Source organism: Stegostoma tigrinum, chromosome 20, assembly GCF_030684315.1.
Source record: "Stegostoma tigrinum isolate sSteTig4 chromosome 20, sSteTig4.hap1, whole genome shotgun sequence".
Classification (NCBI taxonomy): domain Eukaryota; kingdom Metazoa; phylum Chordata; class Chondrichthyes; order Orectolobiformes; family Stegostomatidae; genus Stegostoma; species Stegostoma tigrinum.
Genome location: NC_081373.1, coordinates 48,372,230 through 48,393,485, shown reverse-complemented (window position 1 = coordinate 48,393,485; position 21,256 = coordinate 48,372,230). Strand labels below are relative to the sequence as shown.

At 42.6% G+C, this 21,256-nt stretch overlaps 1 protein-coding gene across 1 annotated transcript in view; it reads left to right on the top strand.

Moving 5' to 3' along the window:
- The window catches only part of pcdh15b (protocadherin-related 15b), a 799,002-nt gene that overhangs the window by 301,463 nt on the left and 476,283 nt on the right, over positions 1–21,256 (top strand). Inside the window, exons 8-9 of the mRNA XM_059653150.1 lie at positions 14,465–14,584; positions 16,990–17,100. Coding sequence (XP_059509133.1) covers positions 14,465–14,584; positions 16,990–17,100 — 231 coding nt within the window. The remainder of the gene's footprint in view (positions 1–14,464; positions 14,585–16,989; positions 17,101–21,256) is intronic.

Genomic DNA, 21,256 nt, shown 5'->3' with positions numbered 1-21,256 from the left:
CTCTGGAAGATCTCCCAAATAATCATCCTATACTGCATGCTTCAATCCATTGCCGTGTGGGGAAATCTCACCATGCAAGATAATAAGTATCAAACACAAGTTATGGCAGAGCAGGAGCCCAAAAGCAAGAACAAGGAACCAGGTCCGCAAGACAAGGAGGAAGTAGATTTGTGTGGCAGGCTGAATTTCTGAATAGCCCTGGCTCATAAAAGATATACCGTAATAGTTACTATCCAATTATGTCCTTTTCTATTTTGCAGCATTTTGTTTGCATGATATTTCAGTTTCTGATTTCCTGAAGCAGAAAAATAATAGTATGTACAATCTTTAGTGGAAAATGGTTTTGACGTGCAATCGATGACAGATGGTGGTGCAGAGAAGGTGTTAATGACTGCATTGGTTAGGGTGGCAGGTATGTCCCCTGAAATTACAACATGTGTTTTGCAATGTCAAATGATTTATTTAGGTAATCCTGATCAAAGCACAGGATCTTCTTGCAAACACAGCCTATGAAGACTGAATCCCCAAATGCTGCAGCCAGGAACTAGATAAGACCTTTGTTGAACAGGGTGCTGCTCCTTGTGTCACTAAAACACTTTATCAATGTCACTTGAATTAATTCTGTATCCTGCTGCATCTCATTTAACAGCTCAACAGTATCTCAGGTCTGTTTGTAGCTATCCAATTGCTTGTGCCGCATTATCTTCTGATGTGAACTTACTCATTCTGCCCAAGTCAAGCGTATGTTTTCATGTAATGTTATCTCAATGGACAGAGCTTCCAGAGCCCCAGAAGATGTAGGAGATCTAGGACATGAGGTGTGTTGTTGTCAGGACCAATACCTAATATTTTCCCACCTCCACGCATGTAGATTTAGATCAGGAAGGCCCACTCACCACTGTTCTACCCTTGCCTGATCTTAAGGCCTTTCAATTAGCAATCATGTCAGGGCCACGTAAAGGATCAAATTTTCTCAGCTCCAGGCAGGACAAGTGAAATGTGTCTGATCTGACAGGTAAGCCTGTGCAGACTGCATATCAGGGAGTCCTTCGATCTGCTCTAATTTGTGCATGATGAGAGGGCCTGAAATTGATGTAGGTAGTAGCCCATGACAGGCACACTCATGCACTGGTTTCTCACCCTCAGGGTCCCCATCTACACGGCCCATGGGATGTCTATTTTGCAACAACAACTTACTTCTTCCCAGGTTGCTGATCATTCTCTGGATTGTGGAGCTACTGTACCACACTGATGGATCTGTAGCTCCAGCAGGCAGAGGGTTCTCAGTGAGGAGGAGGGGCCTGCTGATGTCCATTTTAGTGCCTGATGTTAAGAAAGTATGATGGACCTTCCTTCTAAGCATCACTGCGAGCATCTCAATGCTGCATGCAAGCCAATTACCTCAGATTCCACCCAATACAACATTTTGTACTTGCACCATTATTGTTTACAAACCAAATACATACCTTTGTGTCTGAGTCAGAAAATAACATTGAAGACCAGAATATTATGATACCAGCCAACACCTGCAGGGATACTCTACAGATTTGTTCCCCCATTTCACATTGTGCTTTTTTGCTAATTGATTTTGAAAGCCATTATTTTTATGTAAATTTGTGATTGGTATTTATTGCTTGTATTGCCAATGTGAAACACCCACAGTGGTTGAAGACCTGTCTGTAGATCTAACAGCATTAAAAATTGAAAATACTTAGAACAACAAAAATGTCAGGGAAAACGCACACACAATATTTAAAGAGAATCAGCATTGATTTTCTAGGTTTGCCTGTAAGCACTGTGTATCAAATTCAGATATTAGATTTCTTCTCGTAAATGACAGTTTCCAAGATTTTAGCATGATAATTAAAATTTTCCCGTCAGGATTACATCTTTGTTACAGTGAAGTTGTCACAATTGTTTCCTAGCCTTAGTTTTTGGCATTTACATACTGATTAGCCTCCTCATATTGTTTTGATTACAAAGCAGTTCTGGGAAAAATGTTTGTCAAGGCTGATCTTCTTTCATAGATAACAAGGTGTGGAGCTGGATGAACACAGCAGGTGAAGCAGCATCAGAGGAGCAGAAAGGCAGACATTTCAGGCGTAGACCTTTCTTCCTGCTCCTCTGATGCTGCTTGGCCTGCTGTGTTCATCCAGCTCTACACCTCGTTATCTCAGATTCTCCAGCATCTACAGTTCCTACTTTCTTTTTCAAGCCCAGTGCATTATCTTTTCCTGCTACACAATCCTTTAGCCTTGGGCTATCTCCCATCCAGTGAACAGAATGACAGTATTCATACATGCATGTATATAGAATTAGATTCTCATTGGATTCAGGAAAGTTTCTTCAGATAGGGAAGTAACTAACATAACTCTCATTCAAAAAGGGAAGGAGAGAGAAATCAAGGAACCACAGGCTGGTTAGCTTAAGCCCCATCATAACAAAAATGTTAAAAGCCAGTAGAAAGTAGGAATAAATGGATCATTTTCAACGGGAGCAGGATACAATTGTGGTGTGCCACAATTACAATTTATGTAAATTATTTGGATGAAGGGACTGAAAGAATGGGAGCTAAATTTGCTGTTGACACAATGGTAGGTAAGAAAGTGAGTTCTAAAGAGGGCAGAAGGAGCCTACAAACAGCTATAGATAGATTAAGTCCGTGGGTAAAATCTAGAAAATGGACTGTGATGTGTGAATTCATCCATTTTGGTGGAAAGAATAAAAAAAACTCCAAGGTCAGAGATTGCAAAGTTCTGAGATGTAAGAGATCTGCTTGTCCACATGAATGAATTGCATAAGGTTAGTCTGCAGATACAACAAGTAACCAGGAAATCTAATAGAATGTTATGTCTTATTGTAAAGGGAATTGAATGCAACAGCGGCAAGATTATTCTTCTGTCGTGCAATGCACTGATAAAACTGTACCTGGAGTACTGTGAACAGTACTAGGCATCAGACTTGTGGAAGGATGTTAATGCATTGGAAGCAGCTTGAAGAAGATACATGAGACTAGTGATAATGGGAACTGCAGATGCGGGAGAATTCAAGACAATAAACTGTGAGGCTGGATGAACACAGCAGGCCCAGCAGCATCTCAGGAGCACAAAAGCTGACGTTTCGAGCCTAGACCCTTCATCAGAGAGGGGGATGGGGTGAGGGTTCTGGAATAAATAGGGAGAGAGGGGGAAGCGGACCGAAGATGGAGAGAAAAGAAGATAGGTGGAGAGGAGAGTATAGGTGGGGAGGTAGGGAGGGGATAGGTCAGTCAAACCCCTACAACCACACATCAACGAACACCAGTCACGGTTGGACATAGAACGGTTTTTCCGCCGCCTTCGCCTCCATGCCTACTTCTTCAACCGGGAACCTAACCCTCCCTCCACTGACCCGTTCTCCCGCTTCCAACACAAGTCCTCCTCCTGGACACCACCCCCAGGCCTCCTACCTTCCCTCGACCTCTTCATCTCAAACTGCCGTCGAGACCTTAACCGCCTCAACCTCTCCACCCCTCTCACCCACTCCAACCTCTCCCCTGCAGAACGGGCAGCCCTCCGCTTCCTCCGCTCCAACCCCAATCTCACCATCAAACCCGCAGACAAGGGCGGCGCAGTGTTAGCATGGCGCACTGACCTCTACATTGCCGAGGCTAAACGCCAACTCTCCGACACCACCTCCTACCGCCCCCTCGATCATGACCCCACACCCGAGCACCAAACCGTCATCTCCAACACCATTCATGACCTCATCACCTCAGGGAACCTCCCACCCACAGCCTCCAACCTCATTGTTCCCCAGCCCCGCACAGCCCGTTTGTATCTCCTTCCCAAAATCCACAAACCTGCCTGCCCTGGTCGACCCATCGTCTCAGCCTGTTCCAGCCCCACCGAACTCATCTCCACCTATCTGGACTACATTTTCTCCCCTTTGGTCCAGGAACTCCCTACCTACGTCCGTGACACCACCCACGCCCTCCACCTCCTCCAGGACTTCCAATTCCCTGGCCCCCAACACCTCATTTTCACCATGGACGTCCAGTCCCTATACACCTGTATTCTGCATGCAGATGGCCTCAAGGCCCTCTGCTTCTTCCTGTCCCGCAGGTCTGACCAGTCCCCCTCTACCGACACCCTCATCCGCCTAGCCGAACTCGTCCTCACCCTCAACAACTTCTCTTTCAATTCCTCCCACTTCCTACAGACTAAGGGGGTGGCCATTGGCACCCGCATGGGTCCCAGCTATGCCTGCCTCTTTGTAGGTTACGTGGAACAGTCCATCTTCCGCACCTACACAGGCCCCAAACCCCACCTCTTCCTCCGTTACTTTGATGACTGTATCGGCGCCGCCTCTTGCTCCCCAGAGGAGCTCGAACAGTTCATCCACTTCACCAACACCTTCCACCCCAACCTTCAGTTCACCTGGGCCATCTCCAGCACATCCCTCACCTTCCTGGACCTCTCAGTCTCCATCTCAGGCAACCAGCTTGTAACTGATGTCCATTTCAAGCCCACCGACTCCCACAGCTACCTAGAATACACCTCCTCCCACCCACCCTCCTGCAAAAATTCCATCCCCATTCCCAATTCCTCCGCCTCTGCCGCATCTGCTCCCACGATGAGGCATTCCACTCCCGCACATCCCAGATGTCCAAGTTCTTCAAGGACTGCAACTTTCCCCCAACAGTGGTCGAGAACGCCCTTGACCGCGTCTCCCGCATTTCCCGCAACACATCCCTCACACCCCGACCCCGCCACAACCGCCCAAAGAGGATCCCCCTCATTCTCACACACCACCCCACCAACCTCCAGATACAACGCATCATCCTCCGACACTTCCGCCGTCTACAATCCGACCCCACCACCCAAGACATTTTTCCATCCCCACCCTTGTCTGCTTTCCGGAGAGACCACTCTCTCTGTGACTCCCTTGTTCGCTCCATACTGCCCTCCAACCCCACCACACCCGGCACCTTCCCCTGCAACCGCAGGAAATGCTACACTTACCCCCACACCTCCTCCATCACCCCATCCCAGGCCCCAAGATGACATTCCATATTAAGCAGAGGTTCACCTGCACATCTGCCAATGTGGTATACTGCATCCATTGTACCCGGTGTGGCTTCCTCTACATTGGGGAAACCAAGCGGAGGCTTGGAGACCGCTTTGCAGAACACCTCTGCTCAGTTCGCAATAAACAACTGCACCTCCCAGTCGCAAACCATTTCCACTCCCCCTCCCATTCTTTAGATGACATGTCCATCATGGGCCTCCTGCAGTGCCACAATGATGCCACCCGAAGGTTGCAGGAACAGCAACTCATATTCCGCTTAGGAACCCTGCAGCCCAATGGTATCAATGTGGACTTCACCAGCTTCAAAATCTCCCCTTGCCCCACCGCATCCCTAAACCAGCCCAGTTCGTCCCCTCCCCCCACTGCACCACACAACCAGCCCAGCTCTTCCCCTCCACCCACTGCATCCCAAAACCAGTCCAACCTGTCTCTGCCTCCCTAACCTGTTCTTCCTCTCACCCATCCCTTCCTCCCACCCCAAGCCGCACCTCCATCTCCTAACTACTAACCTCATCCCACCTCCTTGACCTGTCCGTCTTCCCTGGACTGACCTATCCCCTCCCTACCTCCGCACCTATACTCTCCTCTCCACCTATCTTCTTTTCTCTCCATCTTCGGTCCACCTCCCCCTCTCTCCCTATTTATTCCAGAACCCTCACCCCATCCCCCTCTCTGATGAAGGGTCTAGGCCCAAAACGTCAGCTTTTGTGCTCCTGAGATGCTGCTTGGCCTGCTGTGTTCATTTAGCCTCACATTTTATTACCTTATATATGAGACTAGTACCTGGAATGAGCTGGTTGGCTTATGAGGAACGGTTAGACAGGCTGGGCCTATATCCTCTGGAGTTTAGAAAAGGCAGAGGTCACTTAATTAAAACATAAAAGACCTTGAGGGGACTTGGCCTGGTGAATGTGGAAAGGATGTTTCCTCCTGTGGGACAATCTAGAATGAGGCGTCTTTAGAAGAACTGTAATGCTGAACTTTACTTCTCTATTTTTCGAATTTATATCTATGATTTTGTACCTCAGCACCTTTTGTACATAAGATGGCACCAGAAATGGCAACTTTGAACACTTTTCACTGTACTCATGACCACTGTACTTGAGTACATGTGACAATAAAACCTAATTCTAATTCTAATTCTAAAAGATGGGAAGTTTTTTTTCTCTCTGAGAATTAGAAGTCTTTGGACTTACCTTCCTCAAAAAGCAGGGGATACAGAGTCTTTCATTGTTTTTCTTTTCAAGGCTGAGGTAGATATATTCTGGATTGCCAAGGGGATGAAAGATTGTCCAGGGGTAGGATCTCAGTCATGATCTTATTGCATGGCAGAGCAGCTTTGAAGGGCTGAGTGTTATACCCATATGCCGCCAAATATCCCTGTGCTGCCTCCTTAATGAGCTGCTGCTGTAATTAATATAACTATCCTGATCCTCATTCTTCTCCTCATTCCATATTCCCTTGCCTTCTCCTCAAGATCTGTTACGATTTCAATTTTTTCGTCTTCCTCATACTTCACTGTTAGCCTTGCCTCAGTGGTTGTTTTCTTGCTACTCCATCAAAAAGTCCTGGATTTAATGCCCAGAACACTTTAATATATAATCTCGGCTGACACTTCAATGCAGTTTTGAAGCAGTGTTGAATCATTAAATGTATTGACTTTCAGATGATGCAGCTTGTTTTTCAATAGAATTATGAATTTCACATATATCATCAGCCACAGTGGTATCAGCATTCAGGTTGGTCCTCATGTCTTTTCTCCAAACTTTATATTGGCAATTTCAACTTATCAAATATTATCATTTTCCTTCTTGGTCTATATCACTGTAAACTTCTTTCCATACCCCTACAGATCTCATGGCTTTGAATATGGCCAATCCAACCTTGTTGCATTTTCTTGATGGCATTCACTCCCAATCTTTCCAATTTCCTTAAACCTCTTGAGTGCTCTCCAATTGACCAACTTGATTCTTCTCCAGAACCACATTTCATGACATTGAAGGTTTTGCATGTCTAGTTACTCAAGATGCATCATACAGCCACACACAAGATGTTCAAACTCACAATCTTGTTCATTCTTTTCTCAAGGATCTCCTTTCATTCTTATGCCGAGAAATTCTCGATTATCAGAGAACACGTTATTTGCCATTACTATCCCGATTTTGATTTCTTCATCTCACTTCTGACATATCGTAACGAACGAAGAACAGGACAGCGCAGGGAAAGGCCTTTTGGCCCACCAAGACTGTCAACTCGTGATGCATTTCTAAACTAAAAACCTTTTGCCTCTAAAACAACAGAAATTGCTGGAAAGGTTCAGCAGATCGGTAAGTATCTGTGAAAAGAAATAAAATTTAATGTTTCGGAGCCAGTAACCTTTCTTCAGAACTCTTGCCTCCACGCAGCCCATATCCCTCTATGTTCTTGCCAATTCATTGATCTGTCAAAATGTCTCTTAAACATTAACAATGTATCTGTATCTACCACCTCCTCTGACAATACATTCCAGACACTTAAGACCGACTGCTAACATAAACTTGCCCCTTATATCTGCTTCAAACTTTCCCCTTTTACCTTAAAGCTATGTCCCTGAGTAAGTAACGTTTCTGTTCTGAGAAAAAGACTCCAACTGCTCTTTCTATACATAACTCTCATAATTTGTAAATTTCTATTAGGCCAGCCCTCGGCCACTGACGTTCAGGTGGAAAAAAAAGTTTATCCTATCTCTGCTCATAGCTAAATCCCTCCAAACTAGGCAACATCCTGGTAAACCTTTTCTGTGCCCTCTCAAAATCCTCTACATCCTTCTGATAGGGCATGATCAGAACTGTACACAATATTCCAAACATGGCCAAATTAACGTTCTATACAGCTGCAACATAACTTGCCAATTTTTATACTCTGTGCCCTGACCAATGAAGACAAGCATGATGACCACTTCATCTACTTGTGTTGCCAACTTCAGGCATATGTGGGCCTGTACATCGAGGTTCCTCTGTATGTTAATGCTTCTAAGGGTTCTGACATTTACTGTATACTTGCATCCGGAACATTAAGTTTGAAGGACAACACCTTATTTTCCACCTGGCACCCTACAGCCCAGAGGACTTAACATTGAGTTCACCAATTTCAAATAACCTTGCCATCCATCCCCTGCCTCCCCTTCCAGGCCCACCTCCTTCCTTCCATTCCACCTTCTGACCCTGCCTTCTATCTACCAATTGGTTTCAAACCTTCCATCAACCAACCAGGTTGCGCCTACCTCCAGTACCCACTTATCACCACCATTCAATCTCTACCCCTTTCTCCCCCCTCCTCTCTTTATCTGCACTCCCTCTACCCCCCCATATCCAGTTCTGAAGAAGGGTAATACCCACAACCGTGACTAGTCCTTTCCTCTAGTTGCTGCTTGGCCTGCTGTGTTCATCCAGCTTCACACCCTGTTATCTCAGATTCTTCACAGCATCATCTCTTTTAGCTGCATAGTAAGCATCCTCCTTAAAACTTCACCCCTAACAGTCTGAAATAGCAAAACAGCAGCCTCATCATACCTTCATGCTTGTTCATGGAACAACTCAGGTGCAACTTCAGTTCTTACTTTGGAACTTGGGGGCATGTATAACTTGCATCTTTCAGCCAGGTTGTTTTGTATGCAGGGATAGATATGCATCTATACTGGATGCTTTTGAACTCACATGGACACATGTCTGCTTATGCACCTTCAGCTTAGTGCTCATTCACTTAAATGTTTCCTTTGAGGTTGCCAGCATGTATCCACTTCATATTGCTTTCTTAGTGCACTCCCGCTGACTCCAGCCCTGACTTACAGCCTCCATGTGATTTGTAATGCTTTCTCAGAGCACAGGATCATCAGTGCTCAGTTGAACACTTGCTGGTGTTGTTTAATTTTTTCAGCTCAGAGACAGCTTGTGACACTGTGGAGCACTGAACAGTTAATGTATCAGTCAGAAAGGAGTAGAAATGTCATTGTGCAACATCACAGCTTGTGGTTTCAGTTTAGGCTGCAAACACGTTGAATTGAGCTTCAAGCAAAGACCATGTGTGAATGCCAAACGGGATTAAAAGTTTAGTGGGGCGGAGGGGAGCTGTGGTCAGTCATGGAGTTACTACTGCAGTCAGTTAAGGAGCTAGACCTATTCCAGTTCAGGGGTTGGCGAGAGTTCATCAGGCACTTGGTCTGGCCAAATCCAGGGACCTGTGTCCATGCATTCCAGGAATCGGGCCATGCTCAGTCATTTTGGTCAAGTGCAAGCAATCCAGGGATTACAGTCATGTTCAGTTGGTGAGCTTTTGAATTAGACTAGGATGTGGTGTGATCAGTCAAAACTGTCCGGCGAAGTCAGTCCAAAATACAATCCTTGGTTAGTCATCACTAGAAAACAATGCATGGCATCCCAAGGGAAGCAGACAACTTGAATTTGGGGACGGGCTTCATTTTACTGGTCCACTGAAAGAATGGTAGCAGTGAAAGTGGGAAATAACAAACTTAAATTTAAATGGAGTGGACAGGTTATGGTAACTCTGACCTTGACGAGGTGAGGGTTCGACTTAGGACCACCAAGGGCATGGTTATTTCCAAAGGTCTTGCCCTTTGAGGTAAAGTAATGAGATTAATGGTTACGTAAAAGCTCTCAGCAGAAAGGAGGCAGATTGAAACATCATTAGGGTCATCACGACAGCAACATAAAATGGAGCATGAAGGGAAGGGTCAGGAGCTTGTGGAATTTGTGCATCGCAGTCAAGGCCTGAATGTAACTCAGACTAGAAAAAATATTCAAACCTAGCCATATTGATTTTAAAACAGAGTGAAAAATGTTGACACAAAGTGGCTGTCAACACATGCAGAGTGTATGGAGTAACTAATTGTTGTTCTTCAGGATTGGAATAAAACTTCTGGAATTTGAAGTCCTGCTAGGATTAGTTGGAGTAATCGTGCCTCCATTGACTCAGTAATGCCACTGATATGGCTTCGACTTGCATTTCGTACGAGGCCATCCATTGTCCAAAGTGGCAGATCAAAATAATGACCTCAGTCAATTAAAACCATTACATTGTGCGCATCGATTGACTCCTCGTCATGTCTAATTAACAACTGTAATGAGAACAAGAAACTAATTTCACATCCGCATTTACAGCACCCACTGGAGACCAATGCTTTCCAGTTGCCATATTGACATACTGATATGAAAATATGCAATGACAGGGTCTATTTTGAGGAAATAAGGCTTTTCTTTGAGGGAAGGTATCATGATACTGGCTGGTGAGAGGAAATGTCATAGTGACTTGTTGGCAAAATTCCACTTCAGATGTAACACAAAAACTTTGCTTGAGCAATGTTCATTTGGATACCTCAGATCTCCTTCTGGATTCATGACTGTGACTTCCTTGTGGAGCTTCACGCTGCACTGTGTGAGGGCATAACATGAGGCTTCTCCATGATGGACGGGAGAACTCGGTAATTCCTTCAGCAGAATCCTGTGTCTTTCTTAAATTCCCACAGATTATCTGCTCACTGACCTCAAATGGTGAAAGCCATCACTGAAACACTGCGGACTGAATGCTGCTCCAAAGGCAACAAAGAATGAGAAAGCAACTATAACTTCACAAACAAAAGCAGCAGCTTCCAGCAACTTTCACACCACCTCCAGAGGGAGGCTGGAGATCCACCCAGGAAGAGGTGGGAAAGGATGAGACCTCCTATCTATGGGCCTCACTGCTATCTCCTCAATGACCTAAGAGATAATGCAGGAACCAATTACGAATGTTACTCCTTATGATTTTGGACTGTATCATCTGCTCGAAGAGCACTTGCACTCGGAAGAGTCAGGTGGTCATTCCTATCCAAGCAGCCAGCAATGTCAGAGCTGACTATTATTGTCAGTGGCTTGTTTCAAAGGGAAAACTGGGAACCTGTGTATCATCTTCCAATCAGTTGCATTCAGGACATTACCGATGCCGTTTTCTTCAGTGCACAGCTCTTTCTATTATCAGTCCATGAGTGGGAATGTCAAGCAGCTTGGGCAGTGAAAATGTGCACCATCATCCACTTATGCTAAGTGCAGGGCTGTACTGACTACACCCAGATTACTTTGAGAGTTCCCAATACTAACCTGCGGAGGTTACCGGCAAAAACACATCAATTCAATGTCCAAATTATATGCCACCTTCAATGCCGCATTTCTGGAGGCCTGAACCAGATATCATGGGAGCTGCCATAGATACTAGAGTGCTGTCAGGTTCCTGCCTTCTTCTAAGGTCCTTGTACCATATAGGGGTAGCTGCTGGGAGAAGAGGTGTATCCCCTACTGGTTCATGACACCTTTTATGAACATCTCAGACGAACCAAAAGCAAAGATACAACATCTCTCACACTCCAAACAAGCCACAAAGTGGAATGTGTACCCAATGCATAGAACCCCAGGAAAGACAACAGTCTTCTCATATTTAACTGGCTCAGTGTAGGTTTTTCAAAAGGTAATAGAAGAGTTTGGTGAGGGTAATACTGTTCATGTGGTGGAGGCATGGGCTTTCAAAGGCACTCGATACAGTGCCACACAACAGACTTGTGAGAAAAGTTACAGGTTGTGGAATAAAAAGGTCCACTGCAACACGGATACAAAATTGGCTGGGTGAGAGGAAATACAGATTCGTGGTCAATGGATATTTTTTGGGCTGGAGAAAGGTTTGTAATGGACTTCCGCTGGGGTCAAAATCAGCATTTTTCCCTATTCTGGGTTCATGATTTGGTTCTTGATGTGCAGAAAGAATTTCAACATGAATTTCAACAGGTGACATCAAATTTACAAGATTTGTAAACTGTGAGCGAAAGGACACACAAATGGATGGATTGAGTGAATAGTGGCAGATGACCTTCAATGAGAGCAGTGCAAGTTGACACATTTTGGTAGGAAGAAAGTTGAAAGACAAGATAAAAAGGATGCACATCTCTCAAGTGGGCAACAGGAGCAGCGGGACCTGGGTTTATATGTGCACAGGTTACTGCAGGTGCAAACCAGGTGAGGAGAGAAGTAAAGCATGTAGTATCTTCAGCTTTGTCAGACAGGTATAGAATACAAATGCAAAGAACTTGTATAAAACACTTGTTAGATCCCACCCGGATTATTGTGTATGGTTGTGGGTGCTACCTAATAGGGAGGAGGTGAAAATGTTGAAGTGAATTGAAAAATGCTTTACAATAATCGATCCAGGGAAGAGAAACTTCAGTTATGAAAATAGATTGAAGAAATTGGTGTGTTCCCAGATGAAGGTTCACCTTCTTGGATTATACTGCTGTAGGCTTTGGGATCACAGGCTAAAGACAGGTACTTCTGGAGTGCTCTGAGAAGAAGCTTTGAGGTAGCCTGTCTGTCACTCATGCCCTTATGGGTACTTGCTGGCACCAACAGGTCTCCCTGAGAGGAAGGGGGGCCCTGAGTGAATTTGAGATGTTTTGTCTCCCTTCCTCCTTGTCATAGTTGCTGAGCACCAATGGGTAAAGGGATGGAGTGGAGGTTTGTGTGCATTCTGGCAGACACTGCGCGTGTTGGTGGTCCACAGAGGCAACCAGAGTAAACAAAGCACTGATAAATTGGGTGGACTTCTCCATTCTTCGATTCAACTTACTGATAGCCACTGACAGATATCCCTGATGCTTTTGTGCATGTGTTTGCTGTTTAACAAAACCAGGCCTGGGGGCAGGCACTGACCACCTTCCTGGAGCTGGGCTGGTGCTCTTGAGTGCCAACGACCTGGGGCATTTCTTCAGCCAGCTGTGGAGGAGTCAGTGATGTGCTCACAAGGCTGTGCTCCCATGTGTGATCTAGAAAGAATACCCGCTGAGCGATAAGCCTAAACCTGTGGAGAACATCGGTGAAAGCTGTCACTGCTTCCTGTGAGGGTTCAATAGACCCCTTCTCAAAGGTGGAGCTGGAGCTGAGGCACTGAAGTGTGGGTCTCTCCCTGGTGAAAGTTTGCTGGGTGCCACTAGTTTGTTTGCTTGTTTGCAGAAGATGCATAAAAGCTTGTGCAGATTTAGAATCCTGGCGCAAACAACGAAACACAGCAACACTTTATGGTTTGGCTGGCCATTGAGTTCTCCCTGTCACCATTTAAATGCCCATTTTTTTTCCAGCAAGATTGAATATGTTATCCTTACCTGATGTCCATTCCTATAAACCTTCGACGTCCTGACATCCCAACACCCAATTGCCTCACAATCCGTAATGGTGTTGGTCTGAGAGGCCCAATCATTGATCAATGTTTCCTGAACTGAGACAGACGGAGCGATTAAATGTAATGGAAATGTATGAAAGAGCAACTTACTAGTGAAACAAGAGCAGGCAGGTGGTGAGGTGACCCCAGAGAGTGACTAAGAAGCACTCAACACAGGAAGTGTTAGGAATTTGGGAAAAAAAGATACAAAATTATTCATGGGTCACGGAAGTCACTGGTTCGACCAGCATTTGTTGTTCAGAGTCAACCATGTTGCTGTGGGTACGGATTCATATGTAGACTGGACCAGGAAAGGATGGCAGATTTCCGTCCCTAGATGAGTTGTGTCACAGGCGTAGAATGGACATGATGCATACGATAGTGAGAGTTGTAGCCCATGAGGTTTGGTGAAATGCCTGCCCAGTTACAGAGTTACAGTGAGCGCTGACCCTGATGGGGAGAGGTAGTAGTGAGAAGATGATAGCACCAAGCCTTGCAGACAACATGGATGATTGACCTTAATTCTGCACTGCTGGGCTTTTCTTATCACCTGAGGCATTACACAATTCCAGTGTACAATTCTTTACCAGGTTGGTTGATTCTGGTAGGGTTGTCTCCTCTGATGGTTGTTTGGAAAATGGATAGCCATCCACCAATATCTCCAGGTACCTATCCACAAAGCTGAAAGTGAGTTCACCTTTCCTTTCTGCCGTGTCTTGATCGTTGAGACTTGGACAGTACAATGTGAGGTGTGGATCCTGATCTGAAGCATCTGAAGCTGTGTGCAGCTGAGCTTAAATACCAGAGGCCTAAAAGCCCAGAGGCCTCGGCAGTAGCAAGCAATTTCTCTTCTGTGGTCTCTAGAATTCCTAGGAAGAGCATCAACAGCCTGATGCATAGCTATACTGATGAAGATGTGGAAGATTGTGTGAGAAATGTTACTCAAATCCATAATGGACTCAGTACCGTAAATGTCACTTGACAAAACACTTTGTCTGCAAGAGAAAAAAATAAGTCTACTGAGTGTGTTCTTGCCTCGCAATGTTCTTCAGACATATCCCTGTTCATATTTTGTTTTACCAGAAAGTGATTGACATGATACATTTCATTTTAATTTGAATGTTCATGTCACAATGTTTTTTTTTCTCCCTTCTAATTCTAGTTGACACCAGTTGGGACGACAATCTTTACTGGCTTCTCAGGAAGAAATGGAGCAACTGACATAGATGACGGTCCTAATGGGCAGATTGAATATGTTATTCAATACAATCCAAATGACCCAGTAGGTATCAAATTGCATTTTATTTCTTTCCTCCTAAAATAATGCCATCAGATGAAGTTAGATCTCTGACCAGAAATTGAGCAACATAAAATTGGAGACATATTTGCATGCATCTTGGACACAAATTGGAGTTTCCAGTGAGACTTTAGAAAAGGCAGAACCTCTATCCATCCATTAAGACCATTGATGTACATAAGATAGATTTGAGGGTGAGATCTGCTTACATGATGAATTGCTGGATCTTCAGCTTTGCAGAGACCTGTGTACTTTCAAGTCTACCGATTGACTTGAGGCATAATGGTCTCCTATGCATCAGGTGGACGAGATGAATCCAGGGCAGATCAATGTTGCACAATCTGAGGCAGAGGTAAGAGTAGACAGAGCAGGGTATTGGCTTCTCCAGCAGAGATGTCCACCAACATTTCTACCTGCAGCCAAAAATCTCCTGCTTCTGTAGTTGTGCTGAAGCACATTTTTGACCCAGTGACAGTGAAGCAGTAACAATATAGTTCCTTATCAGGACGGTGTGCAATTTTGAGGGAAATCCACAACAATGGTGTTACCTTACACCGCCACATTTATTCCTCCAGCAGGTAGGGCTCACAGGTTTGGAAGGTGCTGTTAGAGAAGTCCTTATAAATTACTGCAATGCATCTAGTGATAAAAGGGTCTTTGAGGTTGCTGACTTCAGTTGTGTGAAGACAGGGGGAAACTGGGATTGCTCTCCTCAGGCCATAAAAAGGCAAGGGAAAATTTGATAGAGGCATTTAAAGTGAGAAATACTTTTAATGGGGTTGATTGAGAAAAATGATTTCCAATGGCGGGAGAGCTGATGGAGGTTTATGATAATTAGCAGAAGAGATAAAAGGGACCTTCCTGAAGAAGGGTCATTAGATTTGAAACATTAACTGTGTTTTCTGTCCACAGATGCTGCCAAACCTGCTGACTTTCTCCAGCATTTTCTGTTTTTGTGTGTTTCAGGTCTCCAGAATTTGCAGCTGTTTGTTTTGTTATCCCAGTTAATGGTGTTCTTGTCAAAGAACCAGCATCACAGACTTAAAATCTGGCAGCTGTCTATTTATTTTCAGAATTTAAATGTAAGCCAGCTTTTAGGATGTTGGTGCATGCACTCATTTTAAGCATCAATCATCTTAAATCTGGCTGCAGTTTATCCCAATATTCAGTCATTGCAATGTAATATCTTCTGTACCTTGATTTTAAGTATAACTCTTGACGTTTTAAGCGATACCTTCAATGAGTTAATTGTGGTAAATGTCTGTTTTCCATTTGGAAGGTTGCTGTTCAGGCAGTTAAGCAAGGCAATAGTTTATAAAAAAAAATACTCTTGACACTATGTAGATAGATGTACTTAACAATTGTATATTGTGTAATTAAGTGACAACAGAAAAATAATTTTGTTATCTTATACTATGAAGAGATGGATTTTTAAAATATTTTTCAAAAGGTTAAGTTAAAATGGAGACATACAACCAAGGAGCAAAAGCCTCTTGGGCTTGCCCTGCCATTCAAAAAGACCACGCCTGACCAGATTATAACCTCAAATCCTCATTTGCACCTATCCTGACATTTCATCTTCCTCGTGCTTACCAATAATATATCTACACTCTGCCTTTAAAAATATTCAAGTGTTCCTCCTGACCACGTGTTCAGGAAGAGCTCTCCAAGTCTCAGAACCGTCTGTGAGAAAACAAATTGCCTCATTTGTGTTTTAAATGGGCCGCTCTTGATTTTTAAACAATGACACCGTGTCTATCTTCATGATCTTATGTTTCAGTCGTCGCCTTTTCCTCTTCTAAACTCAGACATTGTTTCATAAGGCCGTTCATAAGGTTTTAGTCCAGTCAATCTATTCTTAATTGCTTCTGAACACAATTACTCAGTTCCTTCGATAAGGTGATGAATATTGTGTCCAGCGCTCCGATGTGTTCTCAGCAGTGCCTATGATATTATGTTATATTTTAGAGTCACTTAATGTCCAATTAAATGGTAGTAGGCAGTACTTTTGTTACCTTATGCTATGAAGAGATGCAATTATATTTTACAAAAGCTTAGGGTAAAATATAGAGCCATCTGAACTTGGAGAAAAAGGTATAACTGAAGTTTAACCTCCCCACTTTTGTATTCCCATCACAATAAATGATAACGTTCTATTAGCTTTCCTAATTACTTTCAGTATCTGCAAACAAGGTTTTTGCAATTCAGGAAGTAGAACTTCGAAATCCCTCTGTATTTTAGAGCTCTGCAATCTTTCACCATTTAGATAACATGCTTCTCTTTCATTCTTTCTGCCAATTATATTGAACTAACCTTTTGTTAAGATTATATTAATTATATTTATTAGAGGAAAACTAAAAACATTGAGCTATTTTGTCTTGTGTTCACAGGAATCTAGTCAGACATTTGACATCCCACTCACATTGTCGGGAGCTGTGGTTTTAAGAAGAAGGTTAAATTATGAAGAAAAAACACGTTACTATGTCATTGTTCAAGCCAATGTAAGTGATTTATTTGAATTTCAATTATTCAGCATATACTCACCGTAACAATTACGTACTATTTAATAAATTGGATGCTCTGACAAGTGATATTACTTTTGTGTATATACTTCAGTTAGTATGACAACAACAATTAATGTTAAATTGTTGCCTAATAGTTTCAGAGTTATTCACTTTTGGCAAAACGTGCTTTGGTAGGTAACTGTAAGAAGTAATAAAGCAATTTCCAATGGCAGAAAATAAATACAGCAGTGAATAGAATTCTTGAAGTCCTTACAATTTTTTTCTGGAACACTTTTAACTGACACAAATTTATTTGAGCATATTGTGCTTTGTAATATAATTCATGCATCCAGTTGACGTGATTACAAATTTCAAATACAATTTTTAAAACAGCATAACTTTTTTTCTGTCACTACTTTAGTTTTCATTTATATTAAAAACTCTCCTAAAAATAACATTGATTTTCAAGTGTGTAATTCATCTAGGTTTTGACATTGTTATTATCTTAAAATGTCATTGAACTATAAACAGTCACAGGTTTGAAAAAGGAATGATAATAATGGTATGTTTATAAATGATAACGCTCTGTAATATTATTGGTGTGTTCCTGACCTTCCCAAGCATGAAGAGCACATGAACATCTTTGTCACTAGGATTGAGAACATGCAATCACTTTCGCTTCCTCCAGCCAGCTAGGTCAATCTCAATCTTATAAAAGTAAAATATAGATGTTGAAAACCTGAAATAAAAAAAGTGTCTCGAACAAGATTCATAATGGACCCAATATTTTAATTTTGTTTCTTTCCCCATGATGCTGGCACACCTGCAGAGTTTCTGTAGCACTTTCTGTTTTTATTTCAAAATTTCTCTGATCTGCCCCTTCACTAGACCTGAACTCCAATTCAATTTTCTATGGTTCCATTTTGTCTCCTTATGTCCTCTCTGAACCCTTTCTGTGCATTAATCTACCCCACCCAAACCTTCTTTTCCCCGAAACCCCTCTGTTGCCTTGACATTATTCCTTCTACTGACCATCCATCATTCTGTCCTGGTGTCCATGTTAACCAGCATCATTAGTCATTTTTTCCCTTCAGATTGTCCCTCTCTGTCCGACAAAGGCAAGATTTATCAAAAGGTCACAGAATAAGCAGAAAGTTTGAGACATTACTGAAAGTTTAAGGCATTTTTTTTTTAAGAAATGACAGTTTAAAATGTCTCACGTAAGCTGAGTAGACAGAGTAAACATAAGTTGGAAGGTTTACAGATTGTGGACGGATGGATTAGTTACGAGGCTGAACAATTTGATTGTTTAAGACTCTGTTACCATAAAGTCTTCCTCAGAATTTGATTGAAACATTAAGTAGCAGCTAGCATGGATCCACCTCAAGAACCCTCCCTTGTATTCCTGAATCTCCCATTTTCAATTGCCCCCTTTTTTGCTAACCGTTCTTTAGCAACTGGTAAATCCCATGTAATCATTTTATGGGAAGCTCCTAACTCCTCTATTCTCAATTCTGTCACCTTGCTGCAAGACATAATTGAAATGAATAGAATCCCTAGTGTGTGAAGCAGGCCATTCAGGCCATCGAATGCACGCTGACCCTCCAAAGAGCATCTCACCCAAACCCGTCGTATTCCTGTAACTATGTATTTCGCATGGCTAATCTACCTAACCTACCCATCCTGAGACACTGGGCATTTTAGTATCACCAATCCACTTAACCTGCACATCTTTGGACTACGGGATTAAACCGGACACAGACACGAGGAGAATGTGGAAACCCCATACAGACAGCCATCCCAGGGTGGAATCAAACCTAGATCACTAGCAGTGTGAGGCAGCTGTGCTAACTGCTGAGCCACTGTGCCACCCCTCCTTATGTAATTATGACCAACAAAAGGGAAGGATTGAATTGAATTAGCTTTACTGTTACCTGCACTCAAATGTATTCATCACGGTGGTCATTGTTGTGTGTCAGATCAGCCTCATTGCTAAAGGAGCTCCCTTGACTGGAGAAACCAACTTATATTGTGGAAAATAAAATCATTGTTTCTTTGAGTTACCCACCTTGAGAAGAGAATACTCTTCTTGATTTATCACAACTCGTGCAGCTATTTCTTGGCTTTTGCTGTGATACAGTATTATTTGGTGACCAGTATTACACACAATGCTCCAGATGTGGTCTCGTTAATCTCCTGAAGCATGACCTCTCCCCTGTTGTGTTCAGTCTCCTCGCAATACAAACATATGAACAAGGAATAAGAGTCGGCCACTTGGTACTTTGAGCCTATTCAATAATATTACGGATGATCTGTTTTTAACCTCAGCTCTACATTCCTTCATCTCCCTGATAATCTTTCATGTCCTTGACAATCAAGGATTTATCCACCTCTGCCTTAAAAATACTTAAAGATTCTGCATTCCCTGCCTTTGATGAAGGGAATTCAAAGGCACTCAAACTTTTGAGAGATTTTTTTTTCCTTATCCATGTCTTAAATAGGCTGCTCTTATTTTTAATCTATGACCCCTAGTTTTTGATACTTCCACGAGATGAAACATCTGCCTAGTCATGTGCCCTCAGGATCTTATATGTTTCAATTAAGTCACCTCTGACTGTTTTAAAGTCCAGACAAGACAAGTCCAATCTCTCCAGCTTTTTCTCATAAGGCAATCTACTCAATACAGGCATTCATTGAGTAAAACTTCTCTAAACTCTTTTCAATGCATTAGTATTCTTCTGTAAGTTTGGTGACCAGTATTATACACAGTGCTCCAGATGTGGTCTCATTAATGTCCTGAAGCATGACCTCTCTACTGTTGTGTTCAGTCCCCTCACAGTACAATTGGTTTTGATATAATGCATGCTTCTTCAATGCCAATTGGCTTTAATGCAATTGATGAATTATGGAATGCTGGTTGTAGAACGCAAACTTTCCCTACCTGTATTGGATATAACATGATTCCATCCCCGTCATTTTAAATGTCATGGTTATTGTGTGAATTTCTTATAGTTCAAGATGGCACGCAGAACATAAGATTAGCTTTCCCAATTCATTGTTCTTCTTACACACTAACAAAATGTGGTTCATGCAATAGCACACACAGGTCGCTCTCAAATTAAGTCTCTGCTAGCTCTCACCATTTAGGTAATACATTTTTTTTTCCCTTTCTGCCAAAATTGACAATTTCGCACACATCACCATTGTATTCCATCTGCAAGGTGTTTTTCCCCTCATTTAACCCATTGTTATGTTCTCCTTACAACTCACTTTTTAATCTTATCTTTATGCAATCAGCAAATTCAGCTACCATATCTTTGATTCCTTCATTCAAATCTCTTGCCTAAATTGTAAAGATTTTGGGCCCCAGCACTGACCCCTGTGGTAACTTATGATTCCCTGCCAGCCTGAAAAAGACCAATTTATTTCTACTTTCTCCTTCCTGTTAACCAGCCAATGTTCTATACATACCAATATGTTTCCCCAACACCATGAGCTTTCATTTTCTACAATAACCTTTGATTTGACACCATATCAAATGTCTAAGTACAAAACATCCACTGGTTCCCTTTAATCTACAGCTCAAGTTACTTCTTCAAAAAACTCTGATAAATAAGTTTAGTTTAACTTTGACAAAACCGTGCTGGCTGTAACTGATTACCTGGAATTTACCAGAGTGTCCACTTATCACCATTTTAAGAATAACTTCTAATGTTTTCCCTCTGACAGATCTTAAATTAACTGATCTGTAGCTTCTTGTTTTCTGCTTCCTTCCCTCTTTGAAGAAAGGAATTGCAATAGCTATTTTCAGTTGTAAAGGAATCTTCCCTGAAACTAACAAGTTTTGGAAAATTAAAACTAACGCATCAACTATCACACTAGCTACTCCTTCTAATACCTGGTTAAGGCATTTTCCTTGATGTATTTCACTCTGTGTTGGGTTTCTGGTTCTTTAAATGTCAGTCAAAATTCTTTTGTCCCTAATTCAATATGCAAGTTTCATACAAATAGTCAGTGGATGGCTTGGAAGATTCATCTTGCTGTGCTTAAATTAAGTAGTCATTTGGTTGTATTTTACTATTATTTTAATAATATTTTAAACCATGCTGGATGATACGAATTGGTCAGGGAAATGAACCAGCAAGTGGGTGTT